Source organism: Dasypus novemcinctus, chromosome 21 (genome assembly GCF_030445035.2).
Source record: "Dasypus novemcinctus isolate mDasNov1 chromosome 21, mDasNov1.1.hap2, whole genome shotgun sequence".
NCBI lineage: Eukaryota > Metazoa > Chordata > Mammalia > Cingulata > Dasypodidae > Dasypus > Dasypus novemcinctus.
The window spans coordinates 87081270-87105732 of record NC_080693.1 but is presented as its reverse complement, the minus strand read 5'-3'; the positions used below and the strand labels follow the sequence as shown (position 1 = coordinate 87105732).

Genomic DNA, 24463 nt, shown 5'->3' with positions numbered 1-24463 from the left:
CCTCGGCGGCCCAGGGGTGCTGGGGACCACCTCGCCAGCCCGTCCTGGGTGGGGAACCGCATTGCTGGCCGCCTTCCCCCCCCCAGCCTGGATGAGCGTTGGGAACGAAGGCTAAGAGGGGAGGTGCCGGCCACCCCGGGCTCCCTCCAGGCCTTGGACTTGGTCTTTGACATTATCTCATGAATCTCAAAAAGAGAAATATGTTTGTAAACCAGTCCTCTGGGCATGAGACCCTTTGATTGCATTAACTTCGGTTGAGGGGCCTTTGATTACATACTGGATGAGATCAACTCAGGGCTTTGATTGGACGACGTCAGTAAGGCCTGACTTGGGTCGAGTCTCTGCCACCTGCCGGGCCTGATGGAAATGGCAACACAGATGGACAGACGGACAGGGGCAGGGAGCTGCCATGGGAGAGAGGACTACAGGAAAAACGAAAACCCCGCGAGGCTCAAAGAGCCGAGGAGACCAGCCCGGTGCCGGCTGCTCAGCGGAGCCTGAGGCTGCAGATCCCACAGGGAGCGAGGACGGCGCAGAGCCGGGGCCTGTGCTCCACCACAGGGCAGCGCGGGGTCCGTGGCGCTGACCGGGGGAGGCGTGTCTGCTGACGCCCAGGCTGGACACTTCACAGCCTTGAAGCCGTGTGCTCTCGCCCCAGACAAGCCCCCACCGTAAATGCCAAGACTCAGCACTCTGCCCGGCAGCCCTTCGGCCAACTGGGACGGTCCTGGAAGCGCCCCCGCTCGGAGGTGTCTGGGGGACACTGCAGGCGGGTGCTTCAGTCAGCCCCCAGGTGCTGAGGTCACAGTAAGAGCCTGGTGTCTGCCGCGTGGAGGCACATGGGGCGGCCCTGGAGAGCGTAGCGCCACGTGCACCGGACCGGGTGGGGGACCAGGGGGGCGGCCCCAGCGAGTAGAGCGCAACACGCGCCTGACCAGGTGGGGGCACAGACTCGCCACTGACTCAGCCAAATCCAGGGTGTTTATTTCTCTGGAATGGAAAGAACCTGCCAGCTTGAAAATGACCACAGCTGGCAAAACACATTCTTTAAACAGCAAAAACCAAAAGCAAAAAAATAAGTACTTGGCTCCATAAATTTCTGTCGTGAGAAATGCCCACAAAAGGCACCCGGCTCTCCAAGCCTTCCGCTAAAGGCGTGCTGTGGCCCCCAACGTCCCGACACACCAGGGCAAATCTGCCGCCTGGAGGTGCTTATGGAAAGCAGAACTGAACGGCACTTCAAGGCAGTTTTGGGACATGGGCATTTGTTTCCTGTAGACATTTCTTTTAAAAAAATATAATAACTTAGTTTGTATTTTACAGCATTTCCAATCTGGCAAGGAGTCCTTGTTAGGGGCCACTGGAGGCTGGATGTGGGACACCCCTCCACAGCCCAAGCAGGGGTGGGGGCCGAGCCGACGGGACAGCCGAACCCTCGCAGACACCCCAGCAGGTGCCCCCTGGCAGGCCGCCCCCGGGCTCCGAGCCCCCCCGCAGGCCACACCCCGGGCTCCGAGCACCCATGGCAGGTGCCCCCCCGGCAGATGCCCCCCGGCAGGCCACAGCCCAGGCTCCGAGCACCCAGGGCAGGTCCCCCCATGGTAGGTGCCGCCTGGCAGGTGCCCCAGGGCAGGTGCCCCCCGGCAGGCCACATCGCGGGCTCCGAGCCCCCGCAGCAGTGGGCTCAGCAGGGGTGGGCTGGTGCCTGGTCATTCCGTGGCCACGTCACACGGGTTCAGCCCCTTCTCCTTGGCGTCCCTGTATGTCCTCTGGAAGTCCTTGAAGCGAGGGGCACAGCCGAGCCGGGCCTCCCCAAAGTGCATCTGGCCAGTGAACAGGAAGTCGCCCTGCCCAGGCCGCACGCCACACTCCAGCAGCGTCTTGACGTGCCCACGCCAGCGGCCACCGCCCCCCGGGTCAGGCCGGAAGACCCTGCTCTTCTGCCGGAAAACTCTGCTCACGAGGAGGTGGATGGCCGACTCCCGCTGCTCGGGCTCATCAGTGACGTCCTGGATGGAGCCCCGGACAACTGTGGGCAGAGGAAGTGGGCGGTCAGCGGGGGCAGCGGCCCCGGGCACGGGGGCAGACGCGGAGCCCCGGTTTCTGTGTCCAAGACCCCACCAGGACCACCCCGGCCTCGGGCTTTGGCTCCAGCAGGGCCTCAGATGGCGACACTGCCAGGAGCAGCGTGGGTGCCGAGAGGCAGGTGCCAGCAGCTGGCTGCCAGCAGAACAAATACAGAGCACCCTGGAGAGGCGCGAGCAGCCCGCTTCGGGCCCCCTGCAGGCGACGGCCTCGTGTGCTGACCAGTAACAGGCTTGAAAAGCGCCCTGGACGCGGCGCTCTCCCTGCTCCCGGCTGTGCCCGTGCAGATTCCTTTCCCCCGGAGGGAGGCCCTTCACTGCCTAAGGAAGGCGTTTCCCTATCACTGCACTTGGGATGAGGGGGTTCGCCCAGGGGCTCAGAGGCCAGTCCTCCCTTCCCAGGAGCCCACTGCCCACGCGGGCACGTGGAGGAAAGCAGAGCAGGCAGCACTCACCAAAGTCACTCGTGCAAACCGCGAGGAGGACCTCAGCGTCACTGCACGGGCTGCACGGGGCTGCGGGAGAGAAGAGGGTTAGGGCACACGGGATTCGGCAAGGCCCAGAGCCGGGGGTCCCGGCCTCCCTGCCTACGGTCGCCTACGCTGGGACACAGCCATGCCCCTCGTCCACCAGATCCAGCCGGGAAGGCCACGGTGTCGGGACCAGCCTGCCACCCTGCAGAATGAGCTTGTGCTCTGACTCAGCTCCGAAGCGTGAAGTGTTGTAAATGCTGCAAAGGTCGGCTGGCGCGCCAAGGCGGGCCGCGCCTCCAGCGACGCTCAGAGGCAGCTCGTTGGAGCAGGCGTGTGGGTGTCCCAAGCAGAGCAGGAAGGTGAAATGCGACCTTGGCCGCGCGAGGATGGGCAGGACCACTCAGACGCTGCTCCCACCGCGCAGTCACAGGCCCCCGTCCGGCTCCTCAATGGGAACGGGCTCGGGGCGGGGGCGCCTGCCGGTGTTTCGGGCCTGAATTCTGCTCACCCCGCGGGAACTCAGGCAGGCACCCCGCCCGTCTGCACTCGGAGGGCCCTGGACATCCCCGGCAGGGCCTTGGCTCTGCCCTCGTGGGGCCGGTCAGTCCCAGCCTGGCTGAGCCGTCGCCCCACCAGGGTGCCTGGGCATTTCCAGGGAGGGGGCTCAGAGAAGCCTTCCCGAGCCTGGGAGTGAGCACAAGCCGAAGGGTGTGGCACTTGCTGCAGACCCCAGACCTGTGCGCAGGAGGCCCAGTCCCCGCCCCGCCCGAGGCTGAAGGAAGCCAGTACGAAGACCCCACACGGCCCCCCCGCCTTGGCACATCGCGGACCTGCGCCTCGGAGGCCAGGGTCTGCACAGAAGGGCTCCGTCATTTTTCAAATAAAAAGCTTGACGAGAATCGGCAGCCGCGGCCGGGGCCCTGGAGAACCTGCGCCTCCCCGGGGCGTGGCAGGCCGTGACTCAGCCCACTGCCGGCTCAGCATCTGCAGCTAATAAAGCACCAGCAAGCACGAAGCCGCCAAAGCCGCGGAACGAGAACAACCTGCTGACGCCTCGAAACCCAGGGCAGCCGGCCAGGTAGGGCCGGGCGCCTGCCCCTGCAGCCAGAACCCGGGCCCCCACCCTCCAAGCCCGGGGGTTGCGCCCGTTCCTGCTGTGACGCCACCCTCACGGCAAGGTGGGGAGGTTACCCTGGGGGAAGGGGCGCCTGCCCTTTGACTGAGGGCCCACTGGCCCCCGGGGACTGAGCACAGGCTCCGGCTGCCCTGGGGTCTCCTCGTGGGACCCCTGGAGGAGGGAGCTGTGGTCCACCTTTGCTGCAGCTTCTCCAGGCCTCGGGAAAGGGTGCGCCACCTGGGGACCCCACCTGGGACCTGCTTCTCAGACCCTCTCCGCTCAGGCTGGATGGCCACAGGCCGCCGGGGAGCCCTGACAGAGTCACGGGGAGAAAGCCCTGGGGTCCCCGCAGAGCCAGAAACCCGTGCCCCACTTCCCCTGTGAACTGCCTCCGTGTTACCAAAAAATGAAACCCACCAAGGCCGCTTAGCTAGGCGGCCACTCAGGCCCCCGGTCCTTCACGCTTGACCAGGTACAAATAAAGCCCACCTGCCCTAAGCATGCGCCCCCAGACAGGCCAACCCTCGACCAAGCCAACGTCCCTTCCGTGCCACCCCTGGAACCCCGAAGCTACTTCTCTCCTGGCTTCTTCCGCTACAGCCAAACTCTGGTGTCCCAAGTAAGAGACTGCCATCCGCAAACTGCACTCGTTTGTTTTTCACAAGTTTGCAGGCCCCAGAGAGATGCAGGCCGTGCCCTCTGGGTCTGCGGCTCCAGCCCCCAGCCCGGCAGGATGCCCACAAAGACCTCCCCATGTCTGCTGCCTGATCGCCAAGACCCCACGTCCCCCCGTAAGCCCTTCCTGTAACTGAGCTCTGCAATCTGTGTGTCGAGTTCAAGAGCCTTTCACTCGGGACCTTGGTTGGGGTTTGCCTTCTGGTCTGTCCTCAGCTCTCCCCCACTTCTAATTTTCTCTCTCTCCTGGAGACACAGGATTTGGGGGTGGTGAGCGGTTTGCAGGGCTAAGCCCGGTTTTGTCCAGCTCCATGCGTCCACCTGGAAATTCCATCCCAAGGCTGGTCCTGGGAGGCTGCTGGAGGAGCCTCCACCAGAGCTTCATTTAAAGGTTCATGGAAAAAGAAAAGGCCAAAATCGGCGAGGGGGGAAAACTGCAAGCCTGCGCGCCCCACCTTGCTCCCAGCCCTTCCCCCACAGCTGCCCTAACCGGTTCCTCCTGCTCCTGGGGGAAGCAGTCCAGGCCCTTTAACGACATCCCACGGAGGCATCCTGCAACCTGGCTGCCTGCTAGAGCAGAATTTGAACCTTGGACCTGGACTAAGCTATGATTAAAGATTTCCCCAAATAGGAAGAACAGCAATACCCACAGAAGAGCTTAGAATTCTTTGGGGCGTGTGTTATCTGGGCTACAGAGCTCTGCCAGCCTTCAGAGCCCCTGTGCTGAGCCCTGATGGCAGAAGCTGGTTGGACTGACTGGGAAGGGACCTGCTAGGTTCCTCTTTCCACAAGGGGAGAGTCAAACGGGGCAGAGACTCTGTAAGATTACACGTCAGGGCAAAGAAAACCTTAAAAGTGTCCACCACAAATTATAATGGGCAAGTTTTACCTCACATTAAATAAGTAACCTCAACATGGTCCATCAGCCAAGCACAAAAACTCTGATAAAAATGTATGAGTGGAGCAAGGAGCTCTTTTATATAAACGAAAGGGTTTTGTATTTCTGTGTTTTCACATATGACTCATGGCTGAAAAATGTTAAACTGAAGCTATAAGTTCTCTATTTGTGTCTGTCGGTATGTGTGATGTGTATTTTCCTACCTCTGGATGGTAACACGAAATTAACATATAAAAATCTTTAAAAGAGCTCTATTCAAATTGCTCAAAGATAAACTAGTACTTATATATAAATACTCCTAAAGAACCAGAAAGAACCAGGAATTAAGGGCACAACTTCTAATACTTCCAATGTTAAAAAAAAAAAAAAAAAAAAGGTCCTTGTAGAATTAAATCAACGTTTTAAATATTCAATTGCACATAACCTAGGTAAATCTTTGGCAAACAGGACTAGTTTAATATTGTTAAATAAAAACAGCTGTCTTCTGAGTTATCAATATTAGATACAATGCAAACATACTTGTATTCTATTTGGGAATGTTCTTAAATTTATATAGGTTTATGGGTCAAATAAACTAGCATTATATTCACTAGATGTTTAAAATGATGAAAGATGTAAATTTGTGTTTAACCAAATTGAGTTACTATTCTGACAAACTTTATGTCAAGAGTTATTGTGTTTGCAAGATGTCAGCATGAAGATAATTTCCAAAATCTTTTTGGGGACTTGAGTATGTAAGTTATGCAGGATGCAGTTTTGTTACCGAAAAGAGAGTTTTGTCTGGAAGTAAATTGGCTGGAGGATGCAGAAAAGAAGTGTAGGACAAAACCTAAATGGATTTTGTCATGCATGACTAGGACAAGCATATTTATAAGATTTTTTTGAAGCACTTTCCTATACAACAGTATATTCATGCAAAACTAGAATTTGTTTTTCTCTCTGTAGGGGAGCCCCATGCGCAAGGAGTGTGCCCTGTAGGGAAAGCAGCCCAGCACGAAAGAAAGTTCAGCTTGCCCAGGTGTGGCGCCCCACGCATGGAGAGCTGACACAGCAAGATGACACAACGAAAAGAGACACAGATTCCTGGTGCCACTGACAAGAACAGAAGCAGACACAGAAGAACACACAGCGAATGGACACAGAGAACAGACAGCTGAGGCAGGCGGGGGAGGCCGGGAAGGGAAGAGAAATAAATAAAAATAAATCTTAAAAAAAAAAAAGGATGACATTTTCTGGGATTATTGGTCTGCTGTTAGTGAGAGGTTATAAAAGGTTTTTCTTAACCACTTGAGTAATCTGCCTAGAAGACAAAGATTCTATGTCATACTAGAATATCATCAACATACATATTGACCTTTTATTGTTCAAGAGAACATGTCTTCCCCCTTTTAAAGAAATAAATTTGTTTCCTTTTTTAAAAACAATGTTACCTCATATTTACTTTTAAAATGTTTTATTGTCACCAACTAATAAGTAACCAGCCATTGTTTATCAGTGACCTATGATCCTATTTAACCAAGCGAAACCTCCTGACAACTTTTGATACTTTGTCTTCACAAAATCAAACCCTCAAGGATATCTTTTTTATTTCAAACTCTATTTGGGGGCCCCTGGAAAACCACAAAGGATTTTTTTTTCACCTTATGAAAAAGAAAGGTGTTAGAAATAGACTAATCTGATAATGTGTTGTGTGGGAAATGTCAAATTAAAAGGAATTTTCTAACTTTTTGTTGGTTAAATTTGTATGGTGAATTGTTGCTCATATAAATATTTACAGCTTATATAAAATTCCTAGAGACCTCACAGTGTTCTCTGTGTCCCTGATCTGTCCTGATCCTAGATCTCATCTAGACAACAGTATAGGGATTCTGATCATAATTTTAGTTATTTTTAAATGCTACATGCCACAGAAACAAACTTCCTTGCCGGTTACATTGTTTTACCAATGCATCTCTGAAAGTTCCTGCAATCAGCTACAGGTCGGAGCTGTAGCATCAGGAAAAAAGAAAAAGAAAAGGGACATTGGGGAAGCGGACTTGGCCCAGTGGTTAGGGCATCCATCTACCAATGGGAGGTCCACAGTTCAAACCCCGGGCCTCCTTGACCCGTATGGAGCTGGCCCATGTGCAGTGCTGATGTGCGCAAGGAGTGCTGTGCCATGCAGGGGTGTCTCCCACATAGGGGAGCCCCATGTGCAAGGAGTGCGCCCCGCAAGGAGTGCCGCCCAGCGCGAAAGAAAGTGCAACCTGCCCAAGAATTGCTCCGCACACACGGAGAGCTGACACAACAAAAAGAAACACAGATTCCTGTGCCACTGACAACAACAGAAGCGGACAAAGAAGATGCAACAAATAAACACAGAGAACAGACAACCGGGGGGGGGGGGGGGCGGGAGGGTGAGGGGAAGGGGAGAGAAATAAATTAATTAATAAATCTTAAAAGAAAAAGAAAAGGGACTTTGAATGAGAAACAAGGCAAGCATGTAAATCGGGGTCCTCCTGTCAATTAACATAACCCTGATAAAAATGTGAAAGTGGGACAGGGTCAGATACCTCGACTGACAAGGCCCTTTTGGACATCTTCAGTGGACTTCATACAGCATGGGATAGGAAAATGTCCTTGTCATCATATACCTGTTTTCTGGAAGCATAGGGGCTTTTCCTCGGCCCTGGAAGTAGCTAAAAAAAACTTAGACTTTGTTTTCCCACAGAGGAAATCCCTGCTATTTTCTGAAAAGAGAGGATCCCAATTTATTGGAGCTGTTTATCCAGGAACTTTGCGAGGTTTCGCCCATCAGCAGGACTTCACATCCCTAACCATCCCTTGTTGTCAGGAAGAGAGAAAAAAACCAGTGGTGCCCTGAGCTTGCTGTAGCTAAAGGACTGGAACCCTCTCTCCAGCTTAGCCGGGTGCCAGAAGACCTGGCCCACCGGAAAACATGGGGTTCCCTTAGAAATCACAATGGGAGACCCACGACGGTCACTTCTCCCACCTTACCAGCTCCAACCTGTTCCAATGTGAAACTGCTAGTGGCTTAAAGCACCAGCCGCGTCTGTCCAGTTCCCCCGCCACAGACCCAGGCCGCCTTCCCGACTCCTCGACAGCAGCCCCTCCAGCCTCCAACCCGGAGGCTTGACACGCCCGGAGGAGATATCACCCCTGCTTTAGCGCCTAGAGGGGAAGGTCGTCATCACGTCTTACCAACCACGACGGCAGCACAACTTCAGGGAACCGACTCCTGGGTGCCCCTGCCACAACTGAAAAGGTTTCTAAGCCCTTGGGAGGTTACTCCCATTTTCGATCTCAAGCTAAAATTGACACAAGAATTCCAGAAGCAGACGGCGTCTGATGGAGACAGCTTCTGCCCAGGATGTTGAACAAGGAGCAGACACCCAAGGTCACAGGCCAGCACATGCCGGGATTTCCTCGTCCTATTCCCTCTCTTCCTTTCTGGCGTCTGTCTAAGCTTTCCCTTATTCATGCAGCGCCCAATCTCCATGCTCAGTGATGCCCGCCTGCACCAGGACTTCCCTTCAGCTCCCCTCACCCGAGGGCTGCCCCGTGCTCCTACCTTGGACACAATTCCCTCGTCCTCCTAGCACACCATGTGGCAAACGAGACCAGAGTCCCTGGGGGGTTGCCCGTCCCCCGCTGGGTCCCCAAACAGACGTTCGTTCCCCTAATAACCATCGCCCTCCCACTGGCCCTGAGAGGAAACACCCCACCACACAGACCTCCTTTCTGAATGACTCTGGGCTGTGCCCCACTAGCCCCCAAGGCTGGGTTTACAATGTGGCTTCTCTCACCCAAGGAATGTGGCTTTTACCTGAAACCAGGCAGATAAACACGGGCACCCTGTTCCGTTCCTATATGGCAAGACGCCTTTCACTTCCACGAGCCAGAAGCTCACTGCAGGGGCCAGAGCCCCGTGCGAGACCCTCCTCCTCCACGCACCCTACCGTTTCAGTAACATAAGGACCCTAAGGGAACGGGTGTGGCTCAACCAACTGGGCTCCAGTCTACCACACAGGAGGACCAGGGTTCGATGCCCAGGGCCTCCTGGTGAGGGCAAGCTGGCCCAGGCGGTGAACTGGCCCATATGGAGTGCCAGCCCACAGGGGAATGCCACCCCACACAGGAGTGCCAGCCCGCATGGAGAGCTGGCACAGCACGATGACACAACAAGAGATGCAGAGGAAAGAAAATAAGACGACGTAGCAGAACGGGGAGTTGAGGTGGCGCAAGAGAGTACTCGCCTCTCTCCCACTCCAGAAGGTCCCAGGATTGGTTCCTGGAGCCGCCTAATGAGAACACAAGCAGACACAGGAAAACACAGCAAATGGACACAAAGAGCAGACAATGGAGGGAACAGGGTGGGGAAAGGAATAAATAAAAAATACATCTTAAAAAAGAACCCTAAGGGAAGTAGACTTGGCACAGGGGATAGGGCATCCATCTACCACATGGGAGGTCCATGGTTCAAACCCTGGGCCTCCTTGACCCGTGTGGAGCTGGCCCATGTGCAGCGCTGATGCACACAAGGAGTGCCGTGCCATGCAGGGGTGTCCCCAGTGTAGGGGAGACCCACGCGCAAGGAGTGCACCTCGTAAGGAGTGCCACTCAGCGCATAAGAAAGTGCACCTTGCCCAGGAATGGTGCCACACACATGGAGAGCTGACGCAGCAAGATGACGCAACAAAAAGAAACACAGATTCCTGTGCCGCTGAGAACAACAGAAGTGGACAAAAAGAAGAACATGCAGCAAATGGACATAGAGAACAGACAACTGGGGCAGGGGTGGGGGGAAGGGCAGAAAAATAAATAAATCTTAAAAAAAAAAAGAATGCTAAGAACTTACTCCATGCAAGTGCACATTTTTGGTGGACTGAAAGTTTAGGTAAAGGAAACTGTTGATTAAACAGGACTAAGATATCAGATATCGATGAAGATGATGGTTATGATTCTCCTTTTGGAGTTTATATCCAGTTAGAGCTACTTGCCAATATCCCATTCCACAAAGGCTATAGATACTCTTATTAAGCTCTTCAAGGGCATTGTTTTGTATGTGGACACAAGGCATACAAAGTACTACCTGAAAATTGGGTTAGTTTCTGTCATTTTCTTATGCTGTTCCCCAAATGGCTATTTATGATAAGCTTCCAAAAGGGACAATTAGAAACCTGAGGGCTTTTATGACTTCTTTGCTTACTATAGAAATTGTAAAGTGATTACTGCCAGGGAAGCAGATTTGGCGAACTGACAGAGCGTCCGCCTACCATATGGGAGGTCCAGGGTTCAAACCCAGGGCCTCCGGGCCCACGTGGTGAGCTGGCCTACACACAGTGCTGATGTGCGCAAGGAGTGCCATGCCATGCAGGGGTGTCCCCCGTGTAGGGGAGCCCCACATGCAAAAGTGCTCCCCACAAGGAAAGCCACCCCACGCAAAAAAATGTGCAGCCCACCCAGGAGTGGCGCCGCACACACGGAGAGCTGATGCAGCAAGATGATGCAACAAAAAGAGACACAGGGGAAGTGGATGTGGCTCAACCAACTAGGTTCCCATCTACCATGCGGGAGGCCCTGGGTTTGCTTCCCAGGCCCCTCCTCGTGAAGGCAAGCTGGCCCGCACCCACGAGAGCTGACGACCCACGCCCGCGGAGAGCGGACGCAGCAAGGGGAGAGAAGCAGACACAGAAGCGAATGGACACAGAGAGCAGACAGCTAGCAAGCCACAAGGGGGGTGGATAAATAAATAAATCTTTTAAAAAAAGGACATAGATTCCCAGTGCCGCTGACAGGAATGCAAGCAGACACAGAAAAACACACAGCGAATGGACACAGAGAGCAGACAACGGGGGGGAGAGGGGAGAGAAATAAATTTTTTAAAAAAGAGATTATTACCAGACTAGAGACAGCTCTAAATGGACCATGGAAAACCCATAACCCAGGCCAACCCCGTTGGGCGTCTGTTCTTGGAAATGTCCCCCCTGTCACTCGGTGTGTCCACTGTGGTGGAAGCTACACTCTGGAGATGACAGATGGTATCAGAAGACGTAGCGTCAGAGGAAGAGAAATCTCTCTCCCCCGGGGCAGGCCATCGGCTCCCTATCTGATGAAAAACAGGAGCTTTGCAAAATGGTGCACAAAACTGACTTGCGTTGGACCGTGTTGTGGCTTCTCAGGAAGTGGGGGCACCAGTGGGGACCCAGGGCTGGCATCTGTAAATGACGGTCAAGAGGGGGTGGCAGACGTCCCGGCCAGGGAGGCCCGAGTCAGCTGACGCGTCTGCCAAAGCTGAAGGCTCGGCGTCTCTTTCTGGGCGGCCTGCGGGTCGTGGGGACAGTGGCTCAGAGGCCCCATCGGGGCACCCGTCACCCACGCGGTCACCCTCCTAGCACCCCTCAGCCGCTGTCGGAGCTCCCTTCTCCACACTACGAGGCAGCCGCTGGGTCGGCGGGGTGGGGCCACCAGGTGCCCCTGCAGCCCCCGAGAAGGCACAGGACGAGCCCGGCGGCCCCACGCGCTGCCCCCCAGCCGCCGAGTGGACAGAGCTCTCCACCAGCCGCCCCGCTTCCTACCCGGAGCTTTACGCCAAAGGCGTCTTCGTGGAAAATTAGAGCTGTGGATTCCGGCAATCTGGAAACGATTATGAACGGAGCCGGGCCTCGTGGAACGTGCTGGTCAGTGGACACGGTGTGTTTAATTTCACTGCAGGACAGTGGGGCTGGGGTGCGTCCAGCGGGGGCTGCGCTAACCCGGCTGGCGAGGGGATTCTGGAGGAAGATCTCTCTGGAATGCGCATGTGCACGGAGGACGAAGGAGTGTGGGGAGCCTCGCGGGGCTATCCAGGGACCCCAGCAGGTAGGGCAGGTGAGGCCGGAGGCACGTGGGCAGCAGGTGGGGAGGGAGGGCGGTGGCCTTGCGATCTCCAGGAGGCGGGCCGGCCGGGGGCACTGCCAGGCAAGCGCACGCGGGGACGTGTGGGATGCACAGGGGAAACCGGGCGTGGAGGCACCGGGAGGGGTCCAGACACAGGGAGCGGGGTGGGGGTGCAGCATCTCCCCAGGAGCACAGAGGAGGGGCGGGACTGGTGGGCCCTTGGGGACACTGAGGTTCTCGAGCCTCTCGGCGGCCACAGCACCCCGCCAGCCTCCCGCCCAGAGCTGCTCGCCGCCCCGACATCCCCCAGTGGCCCGGGCCGGGGTCTCCCGCGCCTTCGCCCGCTCCCCCAGCGTGGGCCCCCCAGCTCCTTCACCAGCCGCCCACTCCCTGCCTCTCTGCTCCTTGCCCTCCCTCCAGGAGCCAGAGGTGATCAAGGTGAAAAGGAGCTACAGTGGCAGAGAAGCCACCAAAGACGAAACCAGAGGACCTGAGGGTGAGCAGGCGCCTTGGAAAAACTGGGAAGTTCCCCCTTTTCTATTTCCAGGAAACTATGAGGCTACTGGCTGCTGCCTCCCACACGCCGCCACCCAGCCCCAGCCCGGGCAAGACCGCCCCAAAGCGCGGGTGGGCGGCGGAGGCTCCGAGGGCGATCTGGGGTCGGGGCCCCTGCCCCGGCACTGTGCTCGGCACAAGCGGGGGGCTCCAAAGGGGAGGGGGCGCCGGAGACTGTGGGACCCAGCGCGGACGTCCAAGGGCTCGGCAAAGGCCAGGTGCCACACCGAGACCGCGAGCTGCTGGCGCAGAAGCCTCTGCCTGTCCCCTCCCTCGGCCGTGTCCAAAATGCCACCATCCCCAACCCCACCAGAGCCCGCACCAGCTGGCACTGCAAGGGCCACTCCTGCAGAGCCCAAATTCCAAACCCTGGACCCAGGGCCCCAAGCAAGGCCAAGACCCGGAGGCGAACCTGCTACCCGGCCCGCCAGGGAGAGGTGAGAGCAGACGGGGTCCCCGGGCCGCCCCCTCGGGTGAGCCAGGACACGGGCCTGCCCCGGACCCGCTCTCTGCTTTCCCCTGCGGGACACTTCCAGCCTCCCCTGGCCCAAAAGGCCACCATGCACCGTCAGCGCCCACTCCCCAATACTCTGAGGCCCCTGGGCGGCTAGGACAGGTGAGCTGGGAGCCCCCAGGGGCCACGGTCCAACCAGCTCCCCAGCTGGGTCTCCGTCCCCAGCCCCACAGCCCCCAACCTTGGCGAGGCTCTGTCCATTAGGTAACTGCCCTGGTTAAAGTAGTGGCCTGTTCCCAAGCACCCAGGCAAGGGCCCCGGGGAGAGGAACCAGGTCCCAGCCCTGCTGGGGCGCAGCTGCCACACCCCAAGTCGTCCACACCTGGAGGTGGGCAGCACCTGCTGCGTTCCCCCTTCCCAGACCCCGCATCTGCTCACAAGGAAGCGATGACGCGGCCGGCCGACAGCAGGGGGCCTGCCGCACACACACCTCGCACCCGGACTCCCGGGACCTTCTTTTTCTTCAGGCCGGCACAAGCTGGACTTTTGGAGAAGGCTGGGTCACCTTCCCCAGGCTGGGCAAGCACCAGCAGCGTTCCGCCGTGCTCACGGGGGCCGAGCACCCCGAATCCCGCGTCCGTGGCGCCAAAAGCCCTGGGGTGGCCGACCTCCGCCCGGCCTGTGCCCTGGCTTCTCTCCGGCCTCCCTGCACCTCGGCCAGAAGACACCATAGCTCAGAGGCGAGCTGGGACGCCACGCCTGCCCAGCACAGGCCTGGCCGGGGGACGACCCCGCCAGATGGCCGGCGCTGGCATTCCACAATTAGGCACTCATTCCTTCGGCATTAGAGGCTTAGGGCACCCCATCCCATGTTGAAAGGCAGAAGCCCCAGGCACCGTGGGCTCAGGACCCCTCCTGTGGTGGGAAAGGTGGGGGGCTGGAGGGGCCGCAAGGCGCAGGCGCCGGGCCCCTGTGCCTTGGGGGGCGTCTGCCCATGCCTGGTGTGAGGCCTCTGTTCCCAGGGACGGGCGGGACACGAAGCCTCGTTCCCCGGCAGTCCAGACCTAAGGCTCACACAACTTCGCAGTCGGCGTCGCCGGGGCCAGGCCGCGTCCCACTGGAAACGCCGGTTTGTGCAGACGTAAGAGTTCAGCCAGTGCTGGGGGCAGCGCGATGCCACCCCATGATAAAATCTTACAGAGCTTACGGAGCAGGCAGCCCCCGGGACCTGCACAGAGAGTCTCCAAGGCCAATTACACTCTAATTAGTTAGGGAACGCCGACAGGTTTCCTAACGCCTGCCTGGCATTTTCTTCCTTAGGCTAGCAGGTTACCACCCGATTTGGAAAGCCTGAGCTGGAAACCAGGCTTTCCAGATCTTGAGCTTTGTTTTTCCCGGGAGTCTGTCATCATGCCCCGCTTTGCCCCAACCAGCTCTCCCACCACCACGATTACTAACGATGACAGCAAAGGCTGTTCTGCTTATTTTACTTAGCATGTGACCAACCCAGCACTGCCAGGGCTTACAGCAGCTTTCAGCTTCGCAGCTCCTGAGCCCAGTAGTTTCCCTCTGGGCAGTTTTATGCTAAGTCTTAGCCTGAGAGAGGCTTAAGGCTTTGGAAATTGATCGGAGCTGAGAACTCAAGACAAAATACGGGTTAGCACGGAGGAGCAGAAGTTGTCTTTTTCAAACCTTCTAAGTCTACTTTTCCCAACTGAACCTTCAATGGACTAAAATGTGGAAGTTACATCACCCCCCAAAATGGGCTGCTCCACCTCAGCGCTCCGGCTGTGGGGGCCAGGACAGCCTCTGGGGACTGCCCTGTGTTGTAGGATGTCTAGGGACATCCCAGAAGTATCTCCAGGCACAACCACGTGTGTCCTGGGTGGGGGAAGGTGGGTGCACCGGGGTGGGGGGGCTCCTGTACCCGGGCTGGGTCAGGGCTGTGGCCAGATGGGGCAGTGCTGCTGGAACTGGGTGGTGGGGGACTCCCGAGGGGCCCACTTGGGCCCTAGGCTGGACTAAGGGGTGGGCTGGGAGGGACTGGCTGGCAAGACGTGCTGAGGGCAGGTGAGGATGAGGCGTGGAAACCGCACTTTTAGACAAGTCCCCGGGCCCCATGTGTGCCTCCCCTCAAAGGGCAATGCTGGGGCCACCGGAAGGAAAGGGGTCCCCAGGAGAGGGAGGAGAAATGGCCAGCGCTGGCAGAGTCCAGCAGGGGTCGAGGGCGGTGCCGAGCCGCCAGTACTGCCCTGTGGGGAGCACGCAGGCATGTTTCGGGGGGCCACGAGGCTGACCCAACACACACGAGGTCCCTGGGACAGAGGCCACGCGCTCCCCTCGTCTCTGCCCCTTCCTGGACGTCCCGGCACGGGTCTGGGCATGCCTCCAGGCCCCCTAGCCGACTGCTGGTCAGGGACCGGCCGGATTCCGGCCAGCTGACCGCGTCGCTATCAGGCACTGACTTATTTCACCCGCAACGCCACGTCCTCATTAGCTGCTGGCGCGTGTCCAGGCCCTGCCTGGTGCTACCCAGCGAGCCCTGACCCCCTCCCCAGCCTGTGGGGGCTGCGGCAGCCATGGGGGCGTCAGCGAGGGGGACAGCGCGGAGGAGGGACCGGAACACGGCTGGGGCGCGCGTCCTGCTGGTGGCAGGCGCGGAGACCCCAGAGGCACAGAAAGGGTGGGAAGGGGTCCCATTGCCCCGCCCCCAGCCCACAGCAGCAGGCCCCACTCAGGAGGGGACGGCCACGGCCCTCCACCCAGATGGTGAGTGGCAGGAGAGAGCTGCCCCAGCCCACACCCGCACTGGCCGTTTGTGGGGTGCACGAGGCTGTGCCCTCACGATGCCAGAGCGCCCGTGGAGCGGGGCCCTCATGACACGGCCTGGGGTCCCCTGAGCCTCTGGATTCGCCCCCACCGTGTGCGCACTGGACCCCCCAGGCCTGGGCCCTGGCGGACACACCCTGCCCTGCTCGGCCTGGCCCCCTTCCTCAAGGCCACAGCACGTGGCAGTGCCCCGGCAGCCCTGGCAAGCCCCCAACGTTCCAGGCAGGTGCTCTCTTCCACGGCCGGCCAAGTGCAGCCCTCCCTTTCCTGCGCTGCCCACCCCAGGTCCCCAGACCCGGCGGGGCCCCTCTGGTCACTCCCTGAGACGCCAAGATGCCCCCCGGCTGAGCTGGGGACTGGCCTCCGCAGAGCGCTGCCCTGTCCCGGGCTGCTGCCTGCCCACGTGGTCTGCCTTCCCGGAATCCGCTCCCCGAGACCTCGCCCACGTCTGCACGGCGGCCACAAGCCCCCCAGAGGCGGCCTGGCTGCTCACCATGCTGAATCGGGGCCGGCGCCGCAGGAACCCACTGCTGTCCACACGCTCTGCCCAGGGGATGGCAGTGCCGGGGGTCGGGGCCAGAGTGACCCCCAAAGGTGGTGCCCTCGCGTCCTCACGGCTCGGGAAGCGGAGGCGCCCTCTGCCTCGCCTCCCTGGTTCAGGGCTACTGTGACCCGCAGATGCGTGTGGGAGAGCGTCCAGGGATGGCCACGTGGCCCGTGGCCCAGCTCCCGTTCCCAAGGCCACATGCACTCCTCCGTGGTCTCTGCCAGCGGAACTTTCAGGAGACCACTGAGGCCTTCTGCAAGGTGCTCGGCCTTGGGACCCAGGAAACGCCCTCTCCGAGCTCCAGGAACCCCCACCCCACGGGTGCCTCCTCTACCCCCGCCCCCCGCCCCACGGGTGCCTCCACTACCCCCCCCCAGCCCCACGGGTGCCTCCACTACCCCCCACCCCGCCCCACGGGTGCCTCCACTACCCCTCACCCCCCACCCCACGGGTGCCTCCACTATCCCTCCCCCTGCCCCACGGGTGCCTCCACTATCCTCCACCCCCCACGGCCCGGCAAGGCTGCCGACTTATCTCAGTAAAGAGAAAAGAGAAAAGGAAATAACGGCCCCAAGGGGCCGCCTGGGAGATCCCCTCCAGAGCCACCAGTCAGGAGAGGTGGGTGGCCAAGGCCACCGTCCCCAGAGGGGATGCCCCAGGCTCTCCTGGCCCCCCGGCAGTGGCCCAGGGGCTCCCCACCAGCCAGGACAGCCCCTTTCCTAGTCTCCTCTCTCCACGCCCACCCGGGAGGCTCCCTGAAGGAGGCGGCTCCAGGCCCCAAAGCGGCCCCACCACCCGGCTGTGGGCCCTGCTCGCCACAGAACGCCACCGTTCATGGGCCACAGCCACCAAAGCCACCTGCCCGAGTAAAGGTCCAGGCTGGTTGAGTGGCAAGAAGCACTCAGGTCCCTCAGTCACAGCCGGCTCGCTGGCAGGCGAGAGGGCAGCCCGCGGCCTGTGGCCGTCGCAGCCTCCTCCTCGGGCGATGCCAGGACTCGGTTCCCAGGAGACCAGTGTGCTTTTGCACACCAACCCAGAAAACTAAAACTGCCTTTTCTTCATTGAAAGAGCCACAGTGTGTATAGGTTTAGCCTTCCGGAAATTCTGCCTAAGATGGTAACGGTTCCTATTCTTAAAAATTGATTTAAAATGCTAGAAGGATTTAAAGAATCTTCTTGACAAATTTTGCCTATACTTGCAATGTACACACGCCTGCCTATGGTTTCTGTTTTCCTTTGGTCCTTATTACACTGATACTGTTTCTTTGTAGAGTATAAAATAAATGTGCCTTTTGAAAGCGGGGATGAAGAGAAAACTAAGGGGGCAGCACAAACCAGCTGCAGCCAGTCTGGTTAAGCTGCATTTTAAAGGTGGCTCAAGTGTCCAGGACCAAGGCCCACCCGGCCGAGCCGGGGCACGAGCCGTGGGGCTCAGCGGGGCTCCCTGGGCCATCAGTCCCACCACAGCCGCTCGAGGTGGCCGCTCGGGCTGGGGAGGGACGCAGCGGCCTGCACACCCAACCACACGGGCGCAGGGACCGCCCAGAGCAACCAGCAGGGCCGAGGGGCGCCTGCCGGCCACCGGCCTCAAACCGCGGTGCCCAGCCGGGGCCACTCACCAGACGGCGCGAGCAGGTGCGAGCCCGTGCGCTGGCCGGCCAGCTCGTACTGGAAGCCGGTGGTCCTGCGGCGGATGTCCTGCTGGGGCGTGGCCTCCACAAACAGGCCGCCCTGGTCCAGGCCGAAGCACAGCACCCGGCTGGAGCCACGGTCTCCATCCCGCACCAGCAGGGTCAGTTCTCCAGTTTTTTCCAAATAAATATTGGCCCCCGAGGAGTCCGAGAAGGGCTTGATGCAGACGGTCAGGGGTCCGAGGGTTGAGAAGGTGTTGGGCCGGAGGTTGACGATGAGCGCACCTGTCGGGTACATCCACTCGACCGAGCCCGCCGAGCAGCGCAGGTACACCTGCTCCACGTCCTTCCTGTGCGCCTCGTGCGTCAGCCCGCTGGGAGGAAAAGGGACGCCGTCAGCTGGGTGCCCTGCCGCCCGCAGGCGCCCCCAGCCCCTCGCACGCTCCCCCTCCACCCGCGCCTGCCCCCGGCCACCCGGCCAACTGCACACACCCCATCGCCCGTGCACCCACGTGCCACGCACTCCAGCCAGGGCCACACTGCTCCCAGCCCTCGGGCAGTCAGTGTCCGTCTCCTCCAGCAGCGCAGAGCCCACTTCCGGGGAGGCGGTGGGCACCCGGCTGCAGCGGCTGTGCACACGGCCCGCCCCTTCCCACCGGCTCCACAGACTGGCTGGCTGGAGCTGGCGCCCTAGAAGCGCAGGACGGTTTTGGCTCCAGGCCCTCTGGGTTCCTGGCGACACTTGGTGTCCCCCGGCCTTGGCAGCTGGCAGCAACTGTCTTAGGGACACGAGGCTGAGAGCGCGTGGGGTTTCCCTGCAGCCGTGGGCCGGGAGCAAGGGGATGCGGTAGAAACGAGAGCTGGGGGAGGGATGGCTGCTGCCGGAAATACTATCAGGGAAGACTCGGCAGGGCCCTGGCCCTGGGCCCGCCAGCGTGACCAGATGCCGATGAATTTGCACCGCGAGGGCAGGCTTGGGTTTCAGGAGGGCTTGGAAGGCAGCCCCGTCTAATAAATAACAACATGTTCCAGAGGCAGCCTGTGAGCCAGCTGGGAAGGCCAGCAACTTGGGGGGTGGGGGGCTGTTGAGTTTGATCTTTTAGCACCTCCACTGCTAGGCCAAAGTGTCTGTACTTTCCTTAGGGTGATGATGTGCCCTTTTTGTTTGCTTGTTTTTTCCACTTTTCCAAACTGAGAACCCTGCATCCCCAACAGTATTTTTCAAAAATAAACTCAAATACGATCAAAGCGAGGCGCATTATAAAATTTGGAAAACCGTCCTCAAAAGTGAGTGAAGCGGGGAAGCTGAAGGACAGGAGGCCCCTCCACTTCCTGATGGACGTTTCTTAATTAACAAGTTAATCTTACTCCTAATAAATGCTAAGCAGGAAAAAATTAAGTGTGTTGCACTCGGGGTGAGACAAGACTTTAATAAAGGCAGTTACACCTTCAAGAAATTGAAATCATCAAAAATGTTAGTTTCTCCTACTCAGAATTTTTATGTAAATGTCACTGCCTCATTAACGTTTACATCATAACCAAGAGGCTTTAGCACTAAACCAGTCACTTAAACTAAGTTTTTCATTACATGAAATTCGGTTCTGATCAGATCTCAAGACAGGTTTACCCACATTCTTGGGATTTTTATGTGGAATCAACAATGCCGCATTCAGAGTCTTCGGCTGAGCGAGTTACCAGAAACCCCTTCCGCAGGAGAAAACACATAACATATGGTTTGCATTTGCTGTCAGTTGGCTCCAGCTCTGGCCCCGCAAAGCCTTCCTTCTCCTCAGACAGCGTCTGCAGGCTCCGGCTGCGCAGTCATCCCGGGAACCACATCACAGGGAGGTGCCAGGAAGGTGACACCCCTCCTGACCCCAGACCTCCGCCCACAAGGCCCTCGGTCACGAGCAGCCGGCCCGGCCTCAAGGCTGCACATGCAGAAAGGCTACAAACTACAGTCAAAGAAAACTCACGCAAGCTCATGGGATGCATACGTGGGGATGGGCATGATCATCAAGCTGTTTGAAAATTAGACTAAATGGTGAATGGTTGCCATAGATGGCCACAATCAGCTCTGCTCTTTGCAACCAAAACAAACCTTTACGGTGCCCCTCTGCTTCTATTTCCAGCATCAGAGGCGGGTGCCCAGGCACCAACCTTCAACACTTCCACAGAAACCATCCTGCCCAAGGCCTCACTGCCCTCTCAGGGGAATCGGGGGCTTGAGGGAAGGGAGAGCCTGCCCCCTTGGCTCTGGACACTCAGTGCGTCACCGTCATCCTAGCAGCAGGCGGGGAAATGGGACGCCCGCCCTCCACTGACATCTCTGACGGGGGTGACCCTGGTGGGAAGCAGCTGCTGACCCACTGCTGCCCAGGGAGAGGGGGACCTGAGCCCAGGGGCTGCTGGCCCCAGCCTGCACACACAGCCACCTGCATCTCGTGGGGTGCACCTGGCTCGATTCGGTCAAAAGTCACTGCTTCGAACAAGAACAGGCCTAGGGAAAAAAATAATAAAAGGAAGGGAGACAATTGAGGCACCTGCTCTCTGCCTTTTGTGGGGCTCGCAGCCATTTCTGGGCCTACAGTGCACAGGGAGGCTCGGTTCCGCCTGTTCGCTCTCGCTTTCCTAAAACATCGAGACTGCCAGGGATCCAGGCTCTCAACTCAGGAACTTCCACCTTAAAGTCGGCAGCATCAGCTGTGCGAGACCGGGAAGGCTCCTGGCCTGGGCTGCGCTTCCCAGGAAACCTAGCACCTCCAAGCACCACAGCGTACTTCAGGCCGGAAAACTTTCTATTTATGCAAAAGTGCTGGAGTTGCAAAATGGCAACATATTTTTAATGGTCATTGATGGTGGTATTTTATGATTTTTTTTTTCATGAAATGCAAGTGAGCTTCACACACTAAGCAATCAAAGTAGATGTCAATGCTGAAATAACTGCTTTCTGATGTTGCGATGAAACTGAAGGATGCAGACAACTATGATTCTATTCTACCTGAGGAAAGTGAGAACACTGATTAGATCTTGGGTTAATTAAATGGAATTGATGCACTTTTAAAAAAAATGTCACCAAGGATTCCCTGCCCAGGTGGGCACACTTGGGGTGCACCTCTGTGGAAGAGAGGGCAGATTCCGAGCTGATCAGGGGCGCTGGAGGGCTCAGTGTGGCCCCAACAGGAGTCCACGGTGTCACACCCACAGCCCGGGCCAAGCCTGAGTCACCAGCACGAAATGACGGTCCCTTGTTTTGATCAAGGGTGAAACCTGAAGGCTCTGTTCCCTTTCATCTCCTGATCCTGCAGGAGAGCCAGTGCCAGGTGTGACCTACCTGCAAGGGGGTGGGAACACTCAGGAATGCTCACCGTCCATCGCCAGGGCCACTGACTAATGAAGACCAGGCCACCTGCCTCAAAGCCTCCTGCTTGATTGCCTGGAGACACCCAGGGCGCATTTCAGCCTGTCAGCTGAGTGTGGACAGAGCCCTGACAGCACCTCCCGTCCTCTCAGGGGACAAGGGTAGGCTCGCCCCGCCCTGGTGAAAAGCGGGCCGCTGTGGAGTGAGCTGCGAACGCCGGGGTCTGTCAGCCGGCCGCACTGTGTGTTGATGACCGGGCCAGCGACCACACTGCACGGGAACCTCACGCTCCAGGAATGCGGCTTGACCCCCGCCCCCAGCGCCTGCAGACACCCCAGCAGGCATCCGAGGGGCTTCCAGGCAGGGCTGGGGTCTGCCAGCCCCGGGGAGGAGACAGGGCTCAGTAAGCAGCTCCTCTCACAGATGGGAGGACACCCAGGTGGGGAAGGAGGAGGCATGCCCCTCCTGCCGCCGAGACTGCCTGGGGGAACCGGCAGCCCCAGGGCTGGAGAGGCACCTCTCGGGCCCCCTCACGCCGCCACAGGCTCCGGGACAGGCTGCCCGCCCCCACCCGCCAAGGCGCAGGGTCGTCTGAGCGGCGTGAAGGACGCTGCCCTCCCGTCTGGAAACTCGGGATTCTCTTCGGGTCTGCTAAAGGCCTTGCTTTGGGGGTGGACTGCTTTGCCACAGAGGCTGCAGGCAGGGGGTTTAATTACGAGCGCGCAGCAAGGGCAGAAGAGCGTGTCAGCCTCAAAGGCCCACAGCCAGCCCCGCGCTGGCGCCAGCATTCCCCAGGCCACCCTCCCCCACGGGCTCCGCCGCCCGCAGCCCCGATCTCGGGTCGCCCCTGCTCTTGGGCTGCAGCGAGGGCGCTGCTGCAGCGGGGGAGGCTCCCCCAACTGCCGGGCTGATCTGAGGAGCCCCCAAGGAATCCTCCAGTTCAACTGCCTCCAGCAAAGAGATCGAGGCCGGCTCCAAAACCTCAGCCTGGGGGAGGGGGTGCAGGAGGCGGGTGGTGGAAGGGTCTGGGGGAATGGCAGTTTCCATGACGACCAGCGGCTGCCTGCTGACCACAGCCCAGGGCAGCAGCCCAAGCCCCCTGGCCGGGCACTCTGGCTGGAACCCCCACCCTTCTCGGAACAGCGGCTTCATTCAAAATAGCCCCGTGACACCCACCCCCGACGCTGAGCATTCGGCGTTTCTGTGCCAGCTGGAAAGTCTGGCCCTCAGCCTTCAGCGAGTGCCGCACCCCGCGCACCCACACACCAGCCCCAGCGCGGCCCCACCCACAGGTTTTCGGAGCGTCGGGCGCGCATCTCCCTGCTTCTCGGCACCCTTCGCAAACTCGATCTGGCAACTTCCAAGGCACAAAAGCTGGCTCTGGAACTGAGTCTCCGGCCACGAAGAGAGCGGCGGCGCCGAGGGGCGGGCGGTGGCTGCTAGGCCCGAGGGGCCAGGCGCCCTCGGAGCACCCGCCGCGCGCACCCGTGACTCGCGCTGCTTTCTGCGTGTCACACGTCGATAAAAAGCAAGACCTCGGCTGCGCCGCGGAGGGGCGCGCGGGGGAGGGGGTCGCCGAGCCCGGCGCGCGGGCGGGCAAGGGCGGCCTGACCTTCACCGCCGCGCGGGGCCGGGGCTCCCCCACGTCCGCACTGCGCCCCCGCGCACAGGTGCCAGCGCCCGGGGCAGTGCGCACGGAGAGGACAGCGCGGCGGTCAGTGCTGAGACCCGCTCCGCCTGGCCCGAGCCGCCTCCCTCCCTGCGACCCGCCACTCCTTCCCGCTCCGGGCCTGAGCGCAGGCCGGCTCCGTCCTGGCCCCGGGCGGCCTAGGGGCGCGCGACTCCCCGCAGCGGGCAGGGGCCGGGAAGAGCCCGAGGGCCGAATCCCACCCGGCCCGCAGTCGGGGGTCGCGGCGCTCGAGGACCCAAGTGAGGACCCACTGGGCCCGGCGCGGAGCGAGTGGGCGGCCGTCCGGAACGACCCCGCAGCGCGGCGGGAGCGCCCCCTTCCCCGGGGCGTTCTCCCGGGCCAGGGGCCCGGACGCCGCGGGCTCTTTTGTCCTAGAGCCGGGGGTCGCGGGACGCGGACCGCACTCAGCCTGGAGAGCCGACCCGCGCGCCCCGGCCCTGGGAGCGCAGACTCACCTCCCCTTCCAGCTGCACAGGTCGCTGGAGTATTGCGCGCCCGCACCGCCCAGCAGCACGGCCAGCAGCAGCGACAGCAGCAGCGGTGGCGGCGGGGGCGCTGGGCCCGGGGCGGGGCGCGGCGGCCACAGCTGCCCCGCGCACCCCCGGGCCGCCCGCGCCGCGCCCCGCATGCTCAGCTCCGGCGCCCGGGCCCCGCGTCCGCGTCCGTGCCCGCACCACCGAGGCAGACCCTCGACCCGACGCGGCCGGGACGGGCTCGCGTGTCCCGGGCGGATCACGTCGCACGGCGCCCGCGAGCCCTCCGTGGCCACCCGCCCATCCCGGCCGGAGCCGGAGCCGTCCGAGCCGATGCAGCAGCGCGCGGAGCTCCCGCCGCCGCCGCCGCCGCCTCTGAAGTCGGCGAGTCCGCGCTGGGCTGTGCGCCCACAGCTGGGGGGCGGGGCCGCGGCCGCTCTGTCCCCCCGGCCTGGACCCGCCCCCAGGGCCCGCCCCGGGCGCCTCCGGACCCGCCTCTGAGCGCCGGAACCCCGCCCCTGCCGCACTCCCTCCGCGCCAGGGCCTGGCGCGTTCCGGCCCCGCGCGCTCCCGGCTGCTTGGGTCGCGGTCACTGCGGGCGGCGGTCCCCAGGGTGGGACCCGCTGGGACGCTGCGGAGAGCAGACCCCGCGCGAGGGGCGGGGGAAAGGGTCGGAGAGAGAGGACCCGGGGCAGGAAAGCGGGGGCCCGGTGGGAGGGGGCAGGCAGCAGCGCAGGTGCCAAGGGAAGGGGTCGAAGTGCCAGGGCTGCGCACCCAAACCGAGCGCGCGGCTCGCCC

The 24463-nt window shown here is 60.0% G+C and overlaps 1 protein-coding gene across 1 annotated transcript; it reads right to left on the bottom strand.

The window, feature by feature from the left end:
• Nucleotides 1-963: 963 nt before the first annotated feature.
• On the bottom strand, nt 964-24027 carry METRNL (meteorin like, glial cell differentiation regulator). The gene is made up of 4 exons (XM_004470303.4): nt 23648-24027; nt 18130-18515; nt 2540-2599; nt 964-2029 (listed from the first exon to the last, which is right to left on the bottom strand). Exons 1-4 carry the CDS (start codon nt 23818-23820, stop codon nt 1710-1712), a joined length of 939 nt encoding a protein of 312 aa, XP_004470360.2. The 5' UTR covers nt 23821-24027; the 3' UTR covers nt 964-1709.
• Nucleotides 24028-24463: the final 436 nt, after the last annotated feature.